This window comes from Sus scrofa, chromosome 17 (assembly GCF_000003025.6).
Source record: "Sus scrofa isolate TJ Tabasco breed Duroc chromosome 17, Sscrofa11.1, whole genome shotgun sequence".
NCBI classification, from domain to species: domain Eukaryota; kingdom Metazoa; phylum Chordata; class Mammalia; order Artiodactyla; family Suidae; genus Sus; species Sus scrofa.
The window spans coordinates 34,096,450-34,114,835 of NC_010459.5; the positions used below are offsets into that span (position 1 = coordinate 34,096,450).

Here is an 18,386-nt window from a genome sequence, read left to right on the forward strand (position 1 = left end):
AAAATTTCCAAACTTTAGCCATTGGGAGCTCTTTTAGTTGGCTCCTTTGACACATCCCCATCATTGTGCGTTTGTGTGTTTTGATTGTTTGAGCACTTCCCTACTTTCTGGCACTCTAAGATGCTCCAGGCTCATCTTGTGTATTTCCTGCTCCAGTCCTACAATCATCCATTTCTCCCTGGTTCCTTTTATGAGAGAATGGTGTTAGAAACCAAGATCTGGGCCTTAGATGTGCTCGTTGCTATGCAGTATCATGCAGCCAGGCCCTCTGAGCTGACAAAGGAAATACAGTGTATACTAACTTGTGTGTATATACATATATCGATATCTACCATATGTCACAAATATGTAAAGTTCACACCAATAGCTCCAATCCTAATCCATTACCATATGGATCATTCTAGCCTCCTCCCTAGGGTCATTTTTATCATAGCAATGTTGCCTAGTAACATAGTGGACGTATGTTTATCTGTTTCCAAGGAAACAGAGCTAGACAGTTAACCAAAGGTCAAATTCTCATGCAGAAGAGGAAAAGTTTTTGTTAACCCTTTATTCACACTGACCAATGGCTCTCTATTGCTCTGAGGATAAAGAACCATCTACTTGGCTTACAAGGACTGGCCGTGACCTGGCTCGCTGATAGTCCAGCCTCATCTCCCATGTTCCTTATTGAGCCCTTCACGGCAACCACCCTGGTCTCCATCAAGCCTCCCACTAGCCATACTCCCTTCTACCCCAGGGCCACGCCATCTCTCCACTGGGCCTTTCTTCCTTGCTCTCTTTACCTGGCTGCCTCCTATGCATCTTTCCAGTCTCAGCTCAATCCTCACTTCTGCAGGGGAGCCATCCCGTCTCCCAGACTAGGTTAGCACCTTGTTGTGCCTTTGCTTTGTGGCAGTGTTACATTTATTTCTCCTTTCCTCGCACTAGAATACAAGCTTCTTCCGTGGAGGGAGGAAGTCTACATAATCAGCATATAATAGGAGTTCAATAAATATTTGCTCACTTTCTCCATTCTTCATTCACATAAGTATCTATCAAGGGCCTCCCATGTGTTGGCCTCTTTTCTAGTCAATACAGCAGGGAGGGGAGCAGGCAAAGCTTTTGCCTCTTGGCATTTTTATTTTAATGGTGGTGACAATAAACAAAGAAAGAAATAAGCAAATGTCAGGAGGTGATAAATGCTATGGGGAAAAATTAAGAGTTCAAGAGTAAAGGGTGCCGGGCACTGCCAGTTTTAAAAGGATAGTGTGTCTCTGAGAAGGTGACATTTGAGCAAAGGCTCTGAGGCAGGCCTGAGGGAGGGAACAGTGAGTGCCTCACAGGGAGTATCTCATCTAATCCCCGTAACCCTTACTAAGTCCATTTCACAGATGAGGAGACTGAGCTCTGAGAGGGGACCCTTTTGCACAAGGCTGCACACCTATGAACAGTGGATTTGCATGGGAGTCTGGCCCACAGCGAGCTTCCTCTTGAAGTCCCAAACGAGAGGCCAGGCCTCTGGAAGGCAGGAAGAGACTGAAGCATTCCCATCCCTGGAGGTCCTGCCCAGGTCTCCAGCACAGGGGCCTCAAAGCCTGGGCACCTGGCTTCCAGGGTAGCCTCCACTGTCCTGCTGTCTGTCTGTCTGGCCTTTGGAACAGGACAGGCTATGCCCTCTCATGAAGCAGCTAAAGAGCCAGGACAGGGCATCTTCATCGGCCTGTCCTTCCCAGATGGCTGACCTCCGCTGACCCTCCCAAAGGCCCTGGAACCTGCGTTTTCATGGTCCCATCTTCCCAGGCGAACACTGAGGCCCATAGAGTGAGAAAACTTACCTGATGCCACAAGGGTAAGCCACCCACAAAGACTTCTGAAAACCCCGGGATCTTCAGACCACACTCCTCTGTGGGCTCCACCTGGGCCCCCAAGGAAGGAGTGTCTCCTTAACGTTTGCCTCTTAGGCACCTCACTTGACTCACCTTAATCTAAGCCCCATTAAGGGACGAAAGAGTGAAATCTGTCCACCCGGTCACCCACACCCACCGCTGGGCTCTGGGGGGATCAGACAGGGGCCCTGTCCTCTAGGAGTTGCCAGTTCGATGAAGGAGGCAGGTACTTACCCCAAATCGCAACTCTCAGATAAGGACAAATGCACAGGCAAAGAGAATGCAGCTGGAGGGGCTCCTGGGCGAGGAAGTGTAGGGGGCAGCCAGTTGGTTTGCCAGGGGAGGGGACGTTGCAGCTGGGCTTTGGAGGGTGAGGGTGTGTGGCCGTTGGCAGTGCTCCAAGATCACACCCGACTTGCGCTGGGCACCGCACCATCACACAGAGAAAGAGCAAGAAAAAGGCGGTGTGGGCTTGTGGGGGACGGCGGGGGCGGCGGAATGTGTCAGAGGCTTCCTTTTGGCCTTCAGGTGGCGCCCTTGAGCCACGGAGCCGCACGCTCCGGAGAAGACTATCCCGACCACGGAGGGGACCCTGGGTCCAACCCGCGGGCGGTGTGCTTGCGAGGAGGGTGAGGGGAGGTGAGGGGAGGAGGAAGCTTGGGGGCTCCGCGCTCTAGGGTTTCCCCAGCGGAGGGGTAGGGCTGGCGGCCGGGGGAGGGGTCTCCTTCAGCACCCACCCTGCGCCCCGCCCCTGCGCCCAGGCGCCGCGGGCTCTAGGCATCAGTTCCCTAAATCCTGGTGTCGGTAAAACCGATCTGCCCGGAGAGGAGGGGGAGGAAGATGGAGCCGTGTCCTCCCCCCCTCACTCCAGTCGGTTACCCGCCTCCCAGTGCCTCCCCGCGCTAACTCTACGGGCGCCCTCGCCGGCTGCGGGCGGAGCTGGAGCCGCTGCGCTCGGCGATCCCCGGCTCCCGCCCCTTCGCAGTCCCTCCCTCCTCGGAGCCCCCAGCGGCCGAGGCCGCCGCGGTACAGCCACGCGCGGCGCGAGCAGGTACGTGCGCCTCGGCAGCGGCTCTGGGCCGGGCCCGGCCGGGAAGGGGGCGGGAGCCGAGGAGGACGAGGTGGCGGCGGCGGCGGCGGCGGCTGGGCCCGCTCCCTCCCGGACTGCGCCGCAGCACAGACACCGGCGGGCGGGCGCCGGCTGCGGGAAGGCGGGTGGGCGCCCGGAGAGGACGCGCCCTCGCCGTCGCCCGGCGGCTGCCCAGCGTCCTCGCCTCCCGCGTGGGGAGGCGGGGAGGGAGGCCCAGCACAGGTACGCACGCCAGAAGGGGACTGCGGGGGGCGGCGGGAGGCCGAGGGCCGGAGTCGGGGAGGGGCGGCCAAGGAGAGCTAGCCTGACCTCGCGGCCCGGCCGAAGGACACGCGGCTGGGGAACCCGGGCGCACGCCGGTCCTCGCGGAGCCCGGCCTCCCTGGGCCGCCTGACCGGCTTGCTACCGGCGCCGCCTGGCCCGGTTCGGCCCGGCCCGGCCCGGCGATGTTTGTGGTCAAGGGCAGGAGCAGGGGGCGTGAGCTGCTGGCTGGCGGGCGCGCGGGTGTGGCGGGCAGCCTGGATGCTGGGGCTTTCTGCGCAGAACTTTGGGTATAACAGCGTGGACGTATATGCGCGCCCGAGGCTTTGTGTACAACTCGTGCGTGAGTCTATCGATTGGGTTTTGTGAAGCTTCACCCACGCCCGCTGTGCGTCTGTCTTCCCGCTTGTTAGTGCGCACCAGTGGGTGGGGTGCTGGGCCAGAGTGGATCTTGGTGGGTATGGCTTAGATCTTGGCAGTCCTGTGGGTAGTTTACTCTGTGTGTGTGTGTGTGTGTGCGCGCGCGTGTGTGTGCCTTGTCCCTTCCTGGGGTCCGGGTGCTAGTGTGGTCTGTGGATCTGTGGGTCACTGCGTAGCTTCCCAAGTCTGTGCATGCTGAATGTGGAAAAAGCCTCTTGGGGGTATGAGTGTGGAACCCGGGTGTGCCTTTCAGGTCCTGTTGGACTGCAGATGACATTGGAGTCTAACTGATACAGTTGTGCGGAGTGAGCCTGGACACTAGAGTCATTGTCAGCTTGTCTGTTTCTGCTTAAGTTTGGGGTAATTGACAGGATAATGGACCCTTGTGTAAGTGGTGGGTGTTTCTGAACCTGTGTGTGACACATTGCAACTCTGGGTGAGAGGGAACCTTCCTTTTCTCTACCCTCACCCTATCCCCACTGGTATCCTAAGGAAAAAGTTTTGGGTTCCTGCCGGGTTAGAGAGAGCCCTACTCCCAGAATTTGGGTGCTCTGGGTTTCTTCTGGGATATGGAAGCATCAGTGTGCTGGTCTGAGAAGGGAGTTCCTAAGCCACTCTGGGGGCTGAGTTCGGTGGAGGATGCTAAAGACCTGGGTGGGGGACCACATCTGGACACCAACTGAGCCAGAGACGTGACTGCCAGTCCCTGTTAGTGGCTGGGCACTCAGGAACATGCTTTTGTTGCCAAGAGTTTGAAAAGCCAATGAACATACCTCTCCTCTTGGTTTACTGGAAAGTGGGAGCAGCATGGGCAGAGCCTGGCCCATCCTGCAAGTGAGAAGGATGTCTGCCTGGGCCTTCGAATCATTCCCGAGGGCTGGCTGTACCAAGCCCTGAGCAGGGGGCTGAGGACCCAGACATAAACGTGCCCTCAAGCTGCTCATGGTTGCTGTAAACAGTGGCAGACAGTAGAGAATCTACAGGTGAGGCCTGGAAGAGCCAGGGAGGCAGGGCGGAGTGATGCCACTGGTGCAAGAGTGTGTGGGTTTGCAGGCTCTTAGGTGATAATTCTTGGGGAACCTGCATTCAGCTCCTGGCCCCTACATCCATGCCATGGGATCTTGGGCACGTTTTGTAAAATGGAGATAGTAATTCCTGTTTGTGGGGCTCGTGAGGATTAGACAGGATACTCCTGAGTGAAGTGCTCAATGGGGACTGTAGGTGCTCAGTAAACATTTATTAAATTGGACCTCAGGAAAGAGGGACGTGGTGATAGAGATGGGTTGTAAGTGGAAACAGGCTTTGTACTCAGATGAAAGGCTCTGTGTGTGCTAAGAGGAGGTGTCTGATGCAAGTCCATGTTGGAAGGAAGATCAGAAAGATCGAAAAACGTGCCTACTTGCACTAAGGCTCTTTGAATTTCATTCATTCATTCATTTCATTCACTTTCCACTTCATTCATTTACTCTCTCTCTCTCTCTCTCTCTCTCACACACACACACACACACACACACACACACTGAAGCACAGAGTACTGGAAAATAAACTCGGGCAGGGGGATGCAGAGAAAGGTCTAGAATCTTGTGTACATGTGTGTAGACACACCAGGGCCTGTGAGCCGCTCTGCACCTAGGGGTGTTTCTGCGGTTTGGGGACTGGGTCTGGGTGCCTGGGGCCCTGGGTCTTTGCACCCACAGGACACCCATGGATGTCTAGGGGGAACAGAATAGTTCTGCTGTGAGATCAGGAGTTCTATGTGCCAGGTGGGGGCTGTGCGGGGCTGGGGGAAGGGGGAAGCACTGGATCTGCCCCAGGGAGGACTCCATCATTAAAAGTGCGAACTCTTTTGCTTTTTATCCATTGGCAACTGCTTCAGGAAAAAAAAAAAAAAAAAAAAAATCAGACCAGAAACCAAAGAAGCAAAACTTCTTTGAGCCAAATATGGCCCACGGGCTGTAAGGTATCTTTTGGCACACGTGCTCTCTGTCTGTCTGTGCGAGTGTGTGCTCAGGTGCTTGCGCAGGGCAGCTCCTCTTTGAGCAGAGAGTACCCCTCCCTGCTTCTCCCCAGCTCCCTCTCCGTCGTCCTCATCCTTATCCAGGTCCTCCCATCTCCCGTTTACAGAAGGACATCTGGCTTGCACCTCAGTCATGGCTCTCAAATAAGCTCCTTTCTCTCTGCCTCTCAGTCACCATCCAGGCCTCGCCTGACCACGTTAGCTTCCTCCCTGGACCCTTGGCCTCCACCCTCTTCCTCTTCGCCCCATCTGTCCTCCCCCTCAGCAGCCAGAGAGAGCTTTCTGAAACCGAGGCAGATGTCAGCCCTGCCGGCCCCTGCACCTTGCCTCCCTGGCCCTGGTTTTCAGAGTCCTTAGAGAGCTGGTCCCCTGCTGACTTCTTAGCCACCCCCTCCCCCTCTCCACAGTGCCCTTGTCCCTGCTTCTCTGCCTAGGGATTTCTCACTCATCCTTGGAGGTCTGGCTCAAATGCTCCCAACTCCCAGAAGCTGTCCTAACTTTGTCCTCTTTGTCCCCACAACCACTTTCATCTCTACCCCTTCTCCTGGCCCCAGTCACTTCATCACAACAGTGTCCATTAATGGAACTGATGGCGGCCTTACATGTCTTATTTTATGCAGTCCTCACAACAACCCTATGGAGGAGGCATTTTGCTTATTCCCATTTAATGGGTGAGAAAATTGAATCTGCAAAGTCACATCCCTTGACCAAAATCCAGTGGCGAAGCTGGGATTAGAACCTGGTATCTACTCTATTTAGATTCCCTGCGTTAGAATAACAGCTCACTGCTGATACCTACTGAACACTGACTGTTCTGAGTACTGTCTATAGGTTATCTCAATCCCTACATCAGCCCCATGATGTAGGGAGTAGAAGTATTATTGTCATTTAATATATGGGGAAACTGAGGCCCCGAGGGGACATGGGAATGGCTCAAAGCCAGATGCCCACCAGCGGGGAAGTGGGATCCTGGCCAGGATTAGGAGGCACTGCTCTGTCACTGTCTTATTCCCTGCCTCCCCGTTTCCCCCTGTCCCCCAGCGGTGGCAGGCTCCTCCAGGTGGGAACCGTGCCGGACTCACCTTCGCATTGCTCCCAGCTCTTGGTTGAGGTTTGTTAAATGCCACTGACTTTCTGTTTTCTCTTCTAGCTGCCAAGGGGCCGAGGGATGAGCCGGGGCCCGCCTTCCCAATGGCATCTCCCCCTGGTCTGGAACTGAAGACACTGAGCAACGGTCCCCAGGCCCCAAGGAGACCAGCTCCCCTGGGTCCAGCGACCCCTCGCCGGGAGGGTGTGGAGAATGCCTGTTTCTCCTCCGAGGAGCAGGAGACCCATTTCCAGAACCCTGGGGACACCAGACTGGGCAGTTCCCCAGCCCCCCGGGGGGCGTCCCTTCACAGCTGCGGTCCCAGAGGGACGATCTGTCCCTGCGCTCAGAAGAGGGGCCAGGCCTGGAGCCCGTGAGCCGCCCGGTGGATTACGGCTTTGTTTCTGCCCTGGTTTTCCTGGTGAGCGGCATCCTGCTGGTGGTGACCGCGTACGCCATCCCCCGCGAGGCCCGCGTCAACCCAGACACAGTGTCGGCACGGGAGATGGAACGGCTGGAAATGTACTACGCCCGCCTGGGCTCCCACCTGGACAAGTGCATCATCGCAGGCCTGGGGCTGCTCACGGTGGGCGGCATGCTCTTGTCTGTGCTGCTGATGGTCTCTCTGTGCAAGGGCGAGCTGTACCGGAGGCCGACCTTCGTGCCAGGCAGGGGCACCAGAAAGACCTATGGCTCCATCAACCTGCGCATGAGACAGCTCAGTGGGGATGGGGGCCAGGCCCTGGTGGAGAACGAAGTCATCCCCATCCCAGAGACTTGCCACACCTGCCAGGGGTCTTAAGTAAGAGCCCACCCTATCTGGCTGCTTCAGCTTCCAGGCTACGAGGCCCCCAAGTCTGGGTTTCAGACTGAGCTCTGCAGAGGGCCCTGTGGAAGGAGTCATGGGTGCTGGAGGGGGAGCCTGGGGCCTGGTCCGGGCTCCTGGGGAGAGCAGCCCCTGATCTGTTTCGTAGCTTGAGGTTTGGCATAAGGTTTTGTTTGAAGGATGGCTTCTGCTGCTAAAAATACAAAAGTTTGGAAACTGCTGCCCTTGGAGGATGAGGTTTCTTGGCATTTCCGAGGAGCGAGAGCTGTTTGAAAGGCTGCCCATCCTGTTCCCTGTGCCCGGGGGAATTCCGGGATCTCTGCTGTCCTCCTCAGCCACATATGGGTGTTGGGCGACTTTGGAGGGACCCCTTTCATGAAGCCCCAACCATCTAAGGTGGGAGGTGGCTTCCTGATGAGGGACAGAGCCAGCACTGGGATGACCTCCCCTCTCCAGGCCTCAGTCCTCCTGACCCTGATATGAGAGGCCTGGCGTGGCTGATCCCTTGGGCCCCTCCAGTTCTGCCTTAGGGACTCCTGTGTACAGTGGGAGCCAGGTATCTGCATCTGGCCACTCTCAGGGGAGGGGCGTGTCTGGCAGGTGCTGATCCTTCTCCGTGTCATTTTCTGACCTTTTGGTGGCCATCACTCTCGGAGAGTCAGCATCTCACCTGGTCCTGCTAAAGGACCCCTTGCGTCCCCAGGTTAGGCCAGGCTACGTTCGAAGTTTCTTATAGCCTGCTTTTGGCCTTGGGATCGAATTACCTGCTGCGGCTAGATCTTAGCACACATTTTACAAAGTCATGCACCCAGTTTCACTCACTCCCTGGACAGGGGATTCTCTCAAACAAGAGAGGCTGAGGGCTGTGCTATATTTTTAGGGACATGGTGTGGGCTTCATTATCCGCTCCTTCTGAGTATGTTTCTTGGGCCTGACCCTATGCAAGTAACAGAAAAAGAAAAAAAAAAATTTAATGCTGAATTTGTGATCTTCTTCCCCTAACATCCCCGCCCCTGACCCCAGCAGTGAAGTGCAGCCCCACTTTATCTGGGGAGAAATCTACATTCTGGTGGCCAGGAAACTCTAGCCCCATATTGATCACCGTTTGTTCTGCTTCTCTTGTCGAGTGTTTTCAGGCTCCATCCAGACTCTCTTTTAACCTACTGAGAAGGAAAGGAAGTGGGCCCTAGAGGTGAGGATTCTAAAGGGGTCATTTCAGTGAACCTCCTGACCCCAGGCATGTCCTTCTTTCTCCATGTTGGTTGGTCCTGTGGGCCAAGGATCAAGGATGCTAACTTGCTTTTGGTGGGGGTGGGGGAGGGGGGAGTGGGCCTGGGGCCTGTAGGTTAGAGCAGCTCTGATTATCTGTAACCTGAGCCTTCAGGCCAGTAGGTTGAACATCTGGGCAGTGTAACCTCACACCTTCTATGACGGATCAAATCTCTGTTCCTGCTGGCTGGTTTCACCGGAGCAGAGGGTTGGGGGGAGGGCTGGAAGGGACAAGTGCTGTCGAGCTCCGCCTGCCAGGTTCTGTTACTGGTGTTGAAGGGGTGTGGTTTGAAAAGAACAAAGCCTCTTTGGAAGTTCCCGTGTGGTGCAGCAGGTTAAGGAGCCAGCGTTGTCGCAGGTGTGGTGCAGGCCACACCTGCAGCATGGGTTCGATCCCAGGCCCAGGAACTTCTACATGCCACAGAACAATGCCTCTAGGTGGTGAAAGATAAATAAGTCAAGGCTCCAAGCGAGCAGTGGGTACAGAGAGTGGCATGAGCCATTCTAGGAGGTAGACTCCAACATCCCAAATGATGGGCTAAAAGCTTTCAAATCCATAATGATAATAATAAAAAATATCAATCTAAGCCAAATGATTATTGTGACAGTGGGGGACTCATATTTGGAGACTAAACCTGTTGAGCGGATGCATCTGGGACCATCCATTCCTATCGGTTTAAATGCAGTGTATTGTTTTTAGGGGCTAAATCTGTTTGTTAGAAGATTAAATCCCAGGAATCTCAGGTTTTTCTCTAAGCCAGAGAAACCAGCTTTGCATCCTAATGCAGAAACTCCTCTAGAAAATGTGTGACATGGATGGAGGCAATCATTAGTTTGTCAATGAATTAAGAAAACTTGAGTGATGCCAAAAGCATTTCCCCAAGATTATAGCTGAGAATTCCCAGCCAGTGGATCAGGCTTAGGAAGGAGCGTAGCACAGGGTGCCGGGAGCTTTCTTTGCAGACGTTTTTGAGGGTAGCTGTGAAGTGGTCCTAGGGGACCCTGTGGTAGCTGGAATGTATTTCACCTTCAGAAACTGCATCTACCACCTGACATGCTACTAGGGTCCCCAGACCTCAATTTGCCTGGAGTATTGGGACAGATGTTGGTTTTGGAGTTGGTAAAGCCTGGGCTTGAAACTGTGGTCTGTCATTTACTGGCTGTGTGACCTTGGGCAAGTTACTTTACCACTCTGAGCATCTTAAGTATTGTTTTCTTTGTGAAGCAAGAGGAATGAAAGTTTGGCCTCGGCCTCCTGGTGCTGGAGGGGTGGGCTGGGGGTGCAAGTCAGAGATAAGGTAGAGGTCCAGGCTCCATAATCAGTATTCTGCCCACCCCAGTTGGGGGGAACTGGATTGGGCCTAAAACAGCAGAGAGTTGACCCTTTTGACTTTCTTCTCTCCTTTCCCCCTACCCGTCAGCCCATTTCATTGGTTTCCCCTTTGGAATCTGGCCCCTGCTGCCTGGTCTGGGTTGCTCATCAGTGTCCTAATTCCGCTCCTGCCCACCCTCCGCCCCAGTTCGTGTTCCACTCTGCAGCCAGATGGATCCTATTCAAAGGTTAATTGGGTCAGGTTGTCTGCTCCTATGGCTCCCTCCCTCCCTCTCCAGGCAAAAGCCACCATTCTCGCCAGTCCAGGGTGGATTTACCATCCAGGCCTGTCACTTGCACAGGCTCCTTCCAAGGCCCTGAGTCAAACTTTTATTTTTATTTATTTTTAATTTTATTTTTGTCTTTTTAGGGCCTCACCTGCCGCATATGGAAGTTCCCAGACTAGGGGTCGAATTGGAGTTGCAGCTGTCAGCCTACACCACAGCCACAGCAACACCAGATCCGAGCCACATCTGCGACCTACACCACAGCTTATGGCAACTCCAGATCCAACCCATTGAGTGGGGCCAGGGATCGAACCCACATCCTCATGGATACTAGTCGTTCGTTACCACTGAGCCATGACGGGAACTCTCAAATTTTATTTTTAACTTTGATTTTTTAAAAAAGGATGGCTTCCTACATTGCATAAGCTTCAGGTCCCTCCCTCACAGTGGCCTCTAAGAGTCCTACACAGTTTGGTGCCTATGCCTCTCCGACCTTATCTCCCACCCTAGCCTCTGCTCATGCCGCTGCAGCCACGCTCATCTCCTTACAGGCACATTCAGTATTGTCAGGCAATGCTCCTACCGCAGGGCCTTTGCACTTGCTGCTCCTTCTGCCTGGTAGACACTCTTTCCCTGTGGCCCTTTGTGCAAGTCACTCTACCTCTCCGATGCTCCAGAGTGAGACTGGAAACCTTCCCACTTCTCCTTCTCTGGGAACTGAGGGGTCAGGATACATAAGAAGAGGGCTTTCCAAAGTTAAGACCATGGTGCCATGTCTGGAGAGCTTTGGAGGAGCAAGATGAGGGGAGGAAAGGAGGCATTATGAAGAAGCCACAGGAGGCAGGGTTCTGTAGGGGAGGAGAGGGGAGTGTCCGTGGCACTGGCAGAGTCAAGGAGATGTCCTCTTGTTGGGTCCGTTGCTTTCTCCTGGAGCAGGGACTCCTCTTGAGGTCCCCTGAGGAGGTTAAGTTTCAGCTAAGGAAGGAGAAGCTTGCTCAGATCTTGCCTGGGTTGGTGTGGTAGGGAGCTTCTTGTCAGTGGAGGTATGTTAGCATTTGCTGGTCTGGTGTTGAGTCTCTTCAGGGAAGAGCATAGTGGAGTTGGGTTTAGTCAAGAGGCTCTCAGGCTTCCAACCCCTCTCCTTGGAGGAGAACCCGTGCCCCAAGGACCAGAGCTGGCTAAAGATGACAGCAACCCTGGCCTTGCTGAATCTCCTTTTCTTTGGCACCAGCACCCTCTTCCCAGACCAACCTGTTCCTGGGTGGGTTGTCCTTCAGCAGATAGGCAGGCCCAGGAGATCTGAATGGTACCAAGGGGGCGGGATTACTGTCTCCCTCCTCCCGATGGGGGGGGCCGGTAGGGATGGGGAGAGCACTTCTGAGCTTTCTCCGTACTCCAGTCTCAGAGGGCTTGGGGGCAAAGCTCCTTATGTAGGGAGTCCACTGAGGATTGCCCATCATGTAACAGTATCAGGGCTCTGGTTCTGGAGTCTGATGAATGGATTCTGAATTCCCCTGAGCCGCTCTTTCCTCATCTAACTGACAGCACCTTCCCCATAAGGCAGAGTGAGTAGTACATGAGATGACACCTGTAAAGCACTAAGTGCCTGGTACTTAGTAATTCACCGAATTATTCATTTGTTGTTATTCACACCTAATCTGCATTCTTCCCTGGGTGAGGCACCTTGGGGACACAGGGGCCCTGCACTGGAGTTGGTCACGAACTGTCTGGGGAAAAAGGACAGTGCAGAGAGGGCTGTGTATGTGTGGCCAGGTGGGTGAAGGTGGTGGCACAGAGGAGGTATCTGATTAAGCTGGGGTCAGAGAAGGCGGTCCTGGAAGGGGTGATACCGAACAGGATTCTTAAACAGTGTGGCAGTATCCAGTGTGGGGTGAGAATGGGGGCAGGAAAGGTATTCTGGGCAGAGAGGAATAGCCTGAGCAGAGGCTCAGAGGCATGAAACAGCCTGGTGTGTACCGGGGAGGGGGAGGGGAGGGTGGCAGGCCTGTGGGTTCTGGGCTACTGGAGTGTTGAGATGAGGCGTGCCGAAGTGCAGGGGGCTTGCATTTCATTTCTAGACTGGGACAGCCACAGTCCTTGACTCACAGGGTTGTTGTGAGGATTTAGAGTTTATACTGGACTAGCACATACCTGGGGGCTGGTGCATGGTGAGAGCTCACTGTTAGCCCTGTGAGTGCTTGCAGATGTGTGTGGCAGGAAGAATCTTTTGATGGCACGGGCACTGTAGGGGTGACGCTGGCACTGGGGAGGCTAGTCCATGGGACTGTGGTCTCCAGCTGCAGCCAGAGGATGTGTCTCCATCTCTGTAGCCTGCCCCTTCTCAGCCCCTGAGCTGCCAAGGTTGAGGTGGCAGCTGCTGCTCTCCTGGGCCTGGGGGAAGGTTAGTGAACGGAAGGATCTTCTGGCAGGAAAGTGGGCCCCAGGGGAACAGGGAGGACAGGGGAAGAAGACGGCTGCCATGCCAACCTCTTTCCGGGTGGCGGGGCATCTGAGCCAATAATGACTTAGGGTAAAGGACATTCAGAAAAGGCTCTCTCTCTCCCTCCCTCCCTCCCTCTCTCCCAGTTCTTCTCTTTGTCCAGTCTCTCCCTAACCTCTTTTTTCATTCCTGTGTCTATATCTTCTTTCAAAGCCACTCCTGAGGGTCAGGCACCCACAGGTGAGTTGCTACTATTGCTGACTCACCTACCAGCCACCTGACTCTCCTCTGAGAGCCTCCACACTCCCCCGTCAGAGATGAAAGCAGGGGCCCCAAAGCAAATGCCTGTAAAGCTTGGCAGGTGACATTCACGAATGAAGCAGCTGGTGTTGAACAGCAGTGGCAGGGTTAAAGGGGCGCCTGCTCCAGCTGGCTGGCTGTTGCCCTGTGGTGGATGGGCTCTGGGTTGCCAGGGCTCCTGATTTTTCAAGAGCAGCTGGACATCTGGACGTTTATATGGGTAAAAGGATGCTGAAAGGGATTATCCCACTGCCTGAGAATTGTGACACGCCAGAACTGAGGACAAGGGAGTGTCCAATGAGAGGCCACCTGCTGGGGCCAGACATCCAAAACCCCCTCCCTGGTCCAGGGCTTACTAAGTGTCACTCATAGAGATGGGGGTGTCCTCAGGAAGTGGACTAGACTGCCTCCCAGGTGGAGGCTCACTGAGCTACGAGGCCTGCAGACCACTTGAGTGTTTCCCATCCAAGATCTTTTATTCTTCCAGCAAAGACTAGAGCACCATTCTGTGCTAGGTTTTGGAGGTATAGCACCAAAGAGATGACAAACAGATGACGAAAGTAAGGAAATTATTCTTGTTTTGGCCATGCCCATGGCATGTGGAAGTTGCCAGGTCAGGGATCAAACCCACGCCACAGCAGTGACCCAAGCTGCTGCAGTGACAATGCTGGATCCTTAACCTGCTGCACCATAAGGGAACTCAGGAAGGTATTCTTTTTTTTCCCCCCCTTTTTTAGGGCCACACCTGTGGAACATGGAGGTTCTCAGGCTAAGGGTTGAATTGGAGCTGTAGCTGCCAGCCTATGCCACAGCAACGCCAGGTCCGAGCCATGTCTGAGACCTACACCACAGCTCACAGCAATGCTGGATCCTTAACTCACTGAGCGAGGCCAGGGATCAAACCTGCATCCTCATGAATACTAGTCAGATTCGTTTCCCCTGAGCCATGATGGGAACTCCAGGAAAGAATTCTTGAAAGGGCTTGATAAGTACCTTCTCGGACTCACAGGTGATTGTGAACATGGAGACGAGGTCTATTTCTGACCCAGAGAATTTCTGATGTGGGAGGCTTGTGGGAACAGCCCATGCTGGCTTGAAGGCATGATGGTGCTGGGAATCAGAGAGGACAAAGGGCAGGCCTGCACCCCCTCTCAGTGTTCTGAGGCCCTTGAAGGCAGTGGAGGACCCTAGTGTTCCAAGGCTTCAAGATTGAGAGGCAGGAAAGGGTAGGCTGGAGCTGGGGGCGGCACAGGTGGTAGGCAGCCCAGCATATTCCTCCAGGAGCATATGGGCTGACGGCCTCCGGTGGACTGGAGAGAGACCGTTATCACTCTCTAGAGTCCAGGACAGAGCTCTCAACAGCACCCCAAATTATGCATGTTGTCTACTGAAGACCCCAGCATCAGAAAACAAACGGAAACCCCTGTACCAAGCAGAGTAGGAGCACCTCCCATCCCACCCAACCATCATGGCTGGGGAAGAGATACGTTATTTTTCTCCCTTCCTTCTCCACACCCCACCATAGTGGAGGAGCAAGGGTTCAAGAGAGGTCAGGGGAGATCTCTTGGAACTGGATGTAAGTTGGAAAGTTTTAAACGGGACTGGGACTGAGTTGGAAAGCTAAGCAACCAGTTTGTTATTGGTTGGGACCTAGATGCTGAGATGAGAAGGGGGTTTGACAGAGGTCAACTGGACCAAAGCAAACACTTCATGTTTGTACATTCCAGTGAACCTGTTACGGGGTACACACATTAGGCCATCAAAATTTTTCATGAAATAGAGTGTTCTTTCTATGCCAGGCACTCTTCTAAGTCTTTACATCTACTAGCTCACTTAAATCTCACAACCATCTTGGAGACCAGGTGCTATTATTACTTCCATTTTACAGATGAGGAAGCTGAGGCACAGGCAGATTAAGTGACTTTCCCATGGTCACTGGTAAATAGCAGAGTCAAGGCTCAGTAATATGCAGGCCAGTCAGTGTATGTTTGTGGATCTGGGCTGTGGATTGCTACTTGGAGGCTTGTGGTTTAGAAATGAATTGGAAAGCTCTGTGGGAGAGAGAAGGGGACAGTTGAGGCAGCACTGAACTCAGTCAAGCCCATGACCTACTTAAATTGTGGAATCACACAGATCAGCAGCAGGATCTTGGAGGGAGTCAAGCCTGCCTTTATTCCCGTTTTACTACGGGGGGGGGGACGAAGGGAGGGGTGGGACTTGCCCAGGGGCCCCATGGCTCAGGCCCCACTCTTCTTCATAGGCTTCAAGAAGCCCACGGGATGAAACTGTGCTCTTGTGATTCAAATGTGAAGGGGATAGAGGGAGGACAGGGCTCTGTCTTGGAGGAGGGATTCCTAGGTCCAGGTGCCCTTCTTTTAGGGATGCCTGCCTGTTCCCAGGGGAGGGCCATCCTGGATTGGGGAGCAGCAGATACTAGCCTACCCCGCCCAGAGGCTGCCTCAGGCAGCTGCGTAGAGGAGGGCGCTGGCCAGGGTGCTGAACCTGTATGGCACCTTCCTCTTGACACAGCTTCACTGAGAGGAGAAAAGGAAGAGCGAGGGAGGAGGATTCTCGTATTTTGGTTACCCAGAAAGCAACACGGCTGTGTGGGGTAGTGTCTAGTAGGAAAGCCTTGGGCTAGGATTTCTGTGGTCTTTGTGGCCTTGGGAAGGTCACTCAACTGCTCTGGGTCTGCTTTTTCACTTGTTCAATGGAGAAAGTAGCTCAGAAAAATTCAGAAGGCTGGGGTGAGCATCCTTTGGGGTCAGGTGACAAAGCCTTGCACAGAGCCCAAGGCCATTTCTGTGGCCCAGTGGAGTCTCTCATCAGCTCACCCTTACAGAGCGGCTTTGTGGATCTGTTCCTTTCTCTGTGGCGTGGGGATTGGGCTGGGTGCTTTCGGATGTTCCTTACCTGGGTGTTTGGGTGCTGTGGCTATAGATAGAAGTGCTCAGAAACATGAGACATACTTTACCAACAGGACTGACTTAGGAGTCCTAGACCATCCTGGGGGGTTATGCAGCATTGCCCCTTTTGCATCCAAGTCCTGACTTGGTTTTCCAGCTTTAGGAATGCGTTTTGCCATACTCCTCATCTGGACAAGGGGTGAGAACTAAGTACAGCAGTTCTACTAAAAAAAACCACTGGTTTTAGAACTAGGTTGACCCAGGTCCCCATCACAGTTCTGCCACCCCTGGAGGGATAAGCCCAGCGCCACTTCCACTAATGCTACTAACAGTGTTTATCTTGGGAATAGTTAGGTGTACAACATGAGACCAGAAGCCTAGCACACCAGGGGCACCAGATCTGTGCTTGTTTTCTGCACTGGACGGCAGCCTAAGTTCCCAGGCTAGGGGTCTAGTTGGAGCTACAGTGGCAGGCCTACACCACAGCCACAGCAATGCAGGATCTGAGTCATGTCTGCCACCTACACTACAGCTCATGGTAACACTGGATCCTTAAACCACTGAGTGAGGCCAGGGATCAAACCCACAACCTCATGGTTACTAGCTGGATTTGTTTTTGCTGTGCCGTAACGGGAACTCCATGAGCCCCCAGTCTTATCTACCCATATGGCCTCAGTAATAATGATAGCTGGCACCTACCGAGCTCTTGCTATTTATAAGACACCTTATTTGGTTGACTCCAGCAACAATCCTGAAAGTAGAGGCAATGCTCATTTTCCAGATAAGGCCACACACAAGGCAAGGGAAGGCTGGAAGTCACACCCATGCCTGCCTGATTCTGAGACTCCTGTTTGGCCTTGAGCAAATTTCTGAACCTTTCCAAACCTTCTTTTTCTGGTCAAGAAAATGAGGATAGTATCTCATGGTTGTTATGAAGATACAACGTGCTATTTTACAAGGGTACGTGCATATTGTAAAACATATGAAATACATTTGAGTGGTATGGGCGAACTAATGGAGAAGTTACAGGGGCTAAAACTGGAAAAACTTAAAATGAGGGGGTTCCTGCATGCATTGATCATATTATCCATGAACTGACTTGACTTGATTCTTTCCACCTGATATCTAGGTGAAGGAAAAATATATAAAGTTTGTACACCAGAGAGTTTCAAACTGAAAAGTGCACATCAATCACCTGGGCAACTTGTTACAATGAAGAATCTCACTTAATAAGCCTGGCTGGGGCCTGAGATTATGCATTTCTAACAAGTTTCCAGGTGATGCTCCTGGTGCTGCTGGTTTGAGTAGCAAAGATGAACTCTTGCCTTCCCTTCTCAGGAATTCTCAGATTGGCCTGGTCACATGAATCAACTGATGAACTTGTAAAAAATGGACTTTAAGGCCCTTCCCTAGTGATTTCAATTTAGGTCTGGGTTGGAATCCAGGATCTACTATGTACTTTGAGCAAGCATCTCAGGAGATGGCAGGTCTGGGCAAGCTGGAGAAGCATGGCTGTGGTACGCATCTACATCACAGCCCATGCAGTAGACAGACACACGGGACCTCTGTCCCAAATGTGCCTTCCTGAAGGGAGAGGCAGGAAAAGGGAACAAGAACATTTTCCCAGGCTCCCTTGCAGCATTAGTTTGAGAGGTGATATGGATTCCAACTCTCAGATGCATGCAAGTCAGGCTTGCACTTGAACTGAGCTGAGTGGGGGTCAGGGTGGCAGTATGAGGGGCACTGACTTCCTGCTGCAGATCTAGGTGGTTGCTGTGTGGCTCTGGAATTTCTGACCTCCAGATCAAGGCAATGACGATGTGATCTTGCTGATGTCTATATCCAAACCTTGTTTCAAAAAGCTGAAGAAGTTTGTTTGCTCTCTTCTCTCTCAGAACTCCTGTCACACTCACAACACTTACTTACTTACCTTCTGTGGCTCGAATGGAACATGGCCTGTCCCATGGTCACCTAGTCTCCTCTATTAGACAGCACTATCAGCCTAGGCAGAGACTGGGCCTTCCACTTTGCACCTCCCACCAGGCCCTGCCACTAATGAGGTGTTCAAACCTCATGTCACTGCAGCTGTCTGCATTCTAGGGTCTATCCTTGGTCACCCTGCTATTGCCACTCTTCTGCCTGCTATCCTCACTGCCTGCCACTCCTTCTTGTGATCCACTCTCTGGGTCAGATTCAGGGACCAGCACAGCTGGAGTAAATGAGGGTGTGCCTTGTGGTATCCCAAGGACAAACAAGGGCTGGGGACTTGGATGCCTGCCTTTGAATCTTTTGGTGCAAAAAAG

The 18,386-nt window shown here is 53.3% G+C and overlaps 1 protein-coding gene across 1 annotated transcript; it reads left to right on the top strand.

The window, feature by feature from the left end:
- TMEM74B (transmembrane protein 74B) lies at positions 3,062-10,628 on the top strand. The gene is given in 3 exon segments (XM_013985206.2): positions 3,062-3,180; positions 6,807-7,022; positions 7,025-10,628. Coding segments are annotated over 2 exon segments (696 nt in total). The 5' UTR covers positions 3,062-3,180; positions 6,807-6,847; the 3' UTR covers positions 7,546-10,628.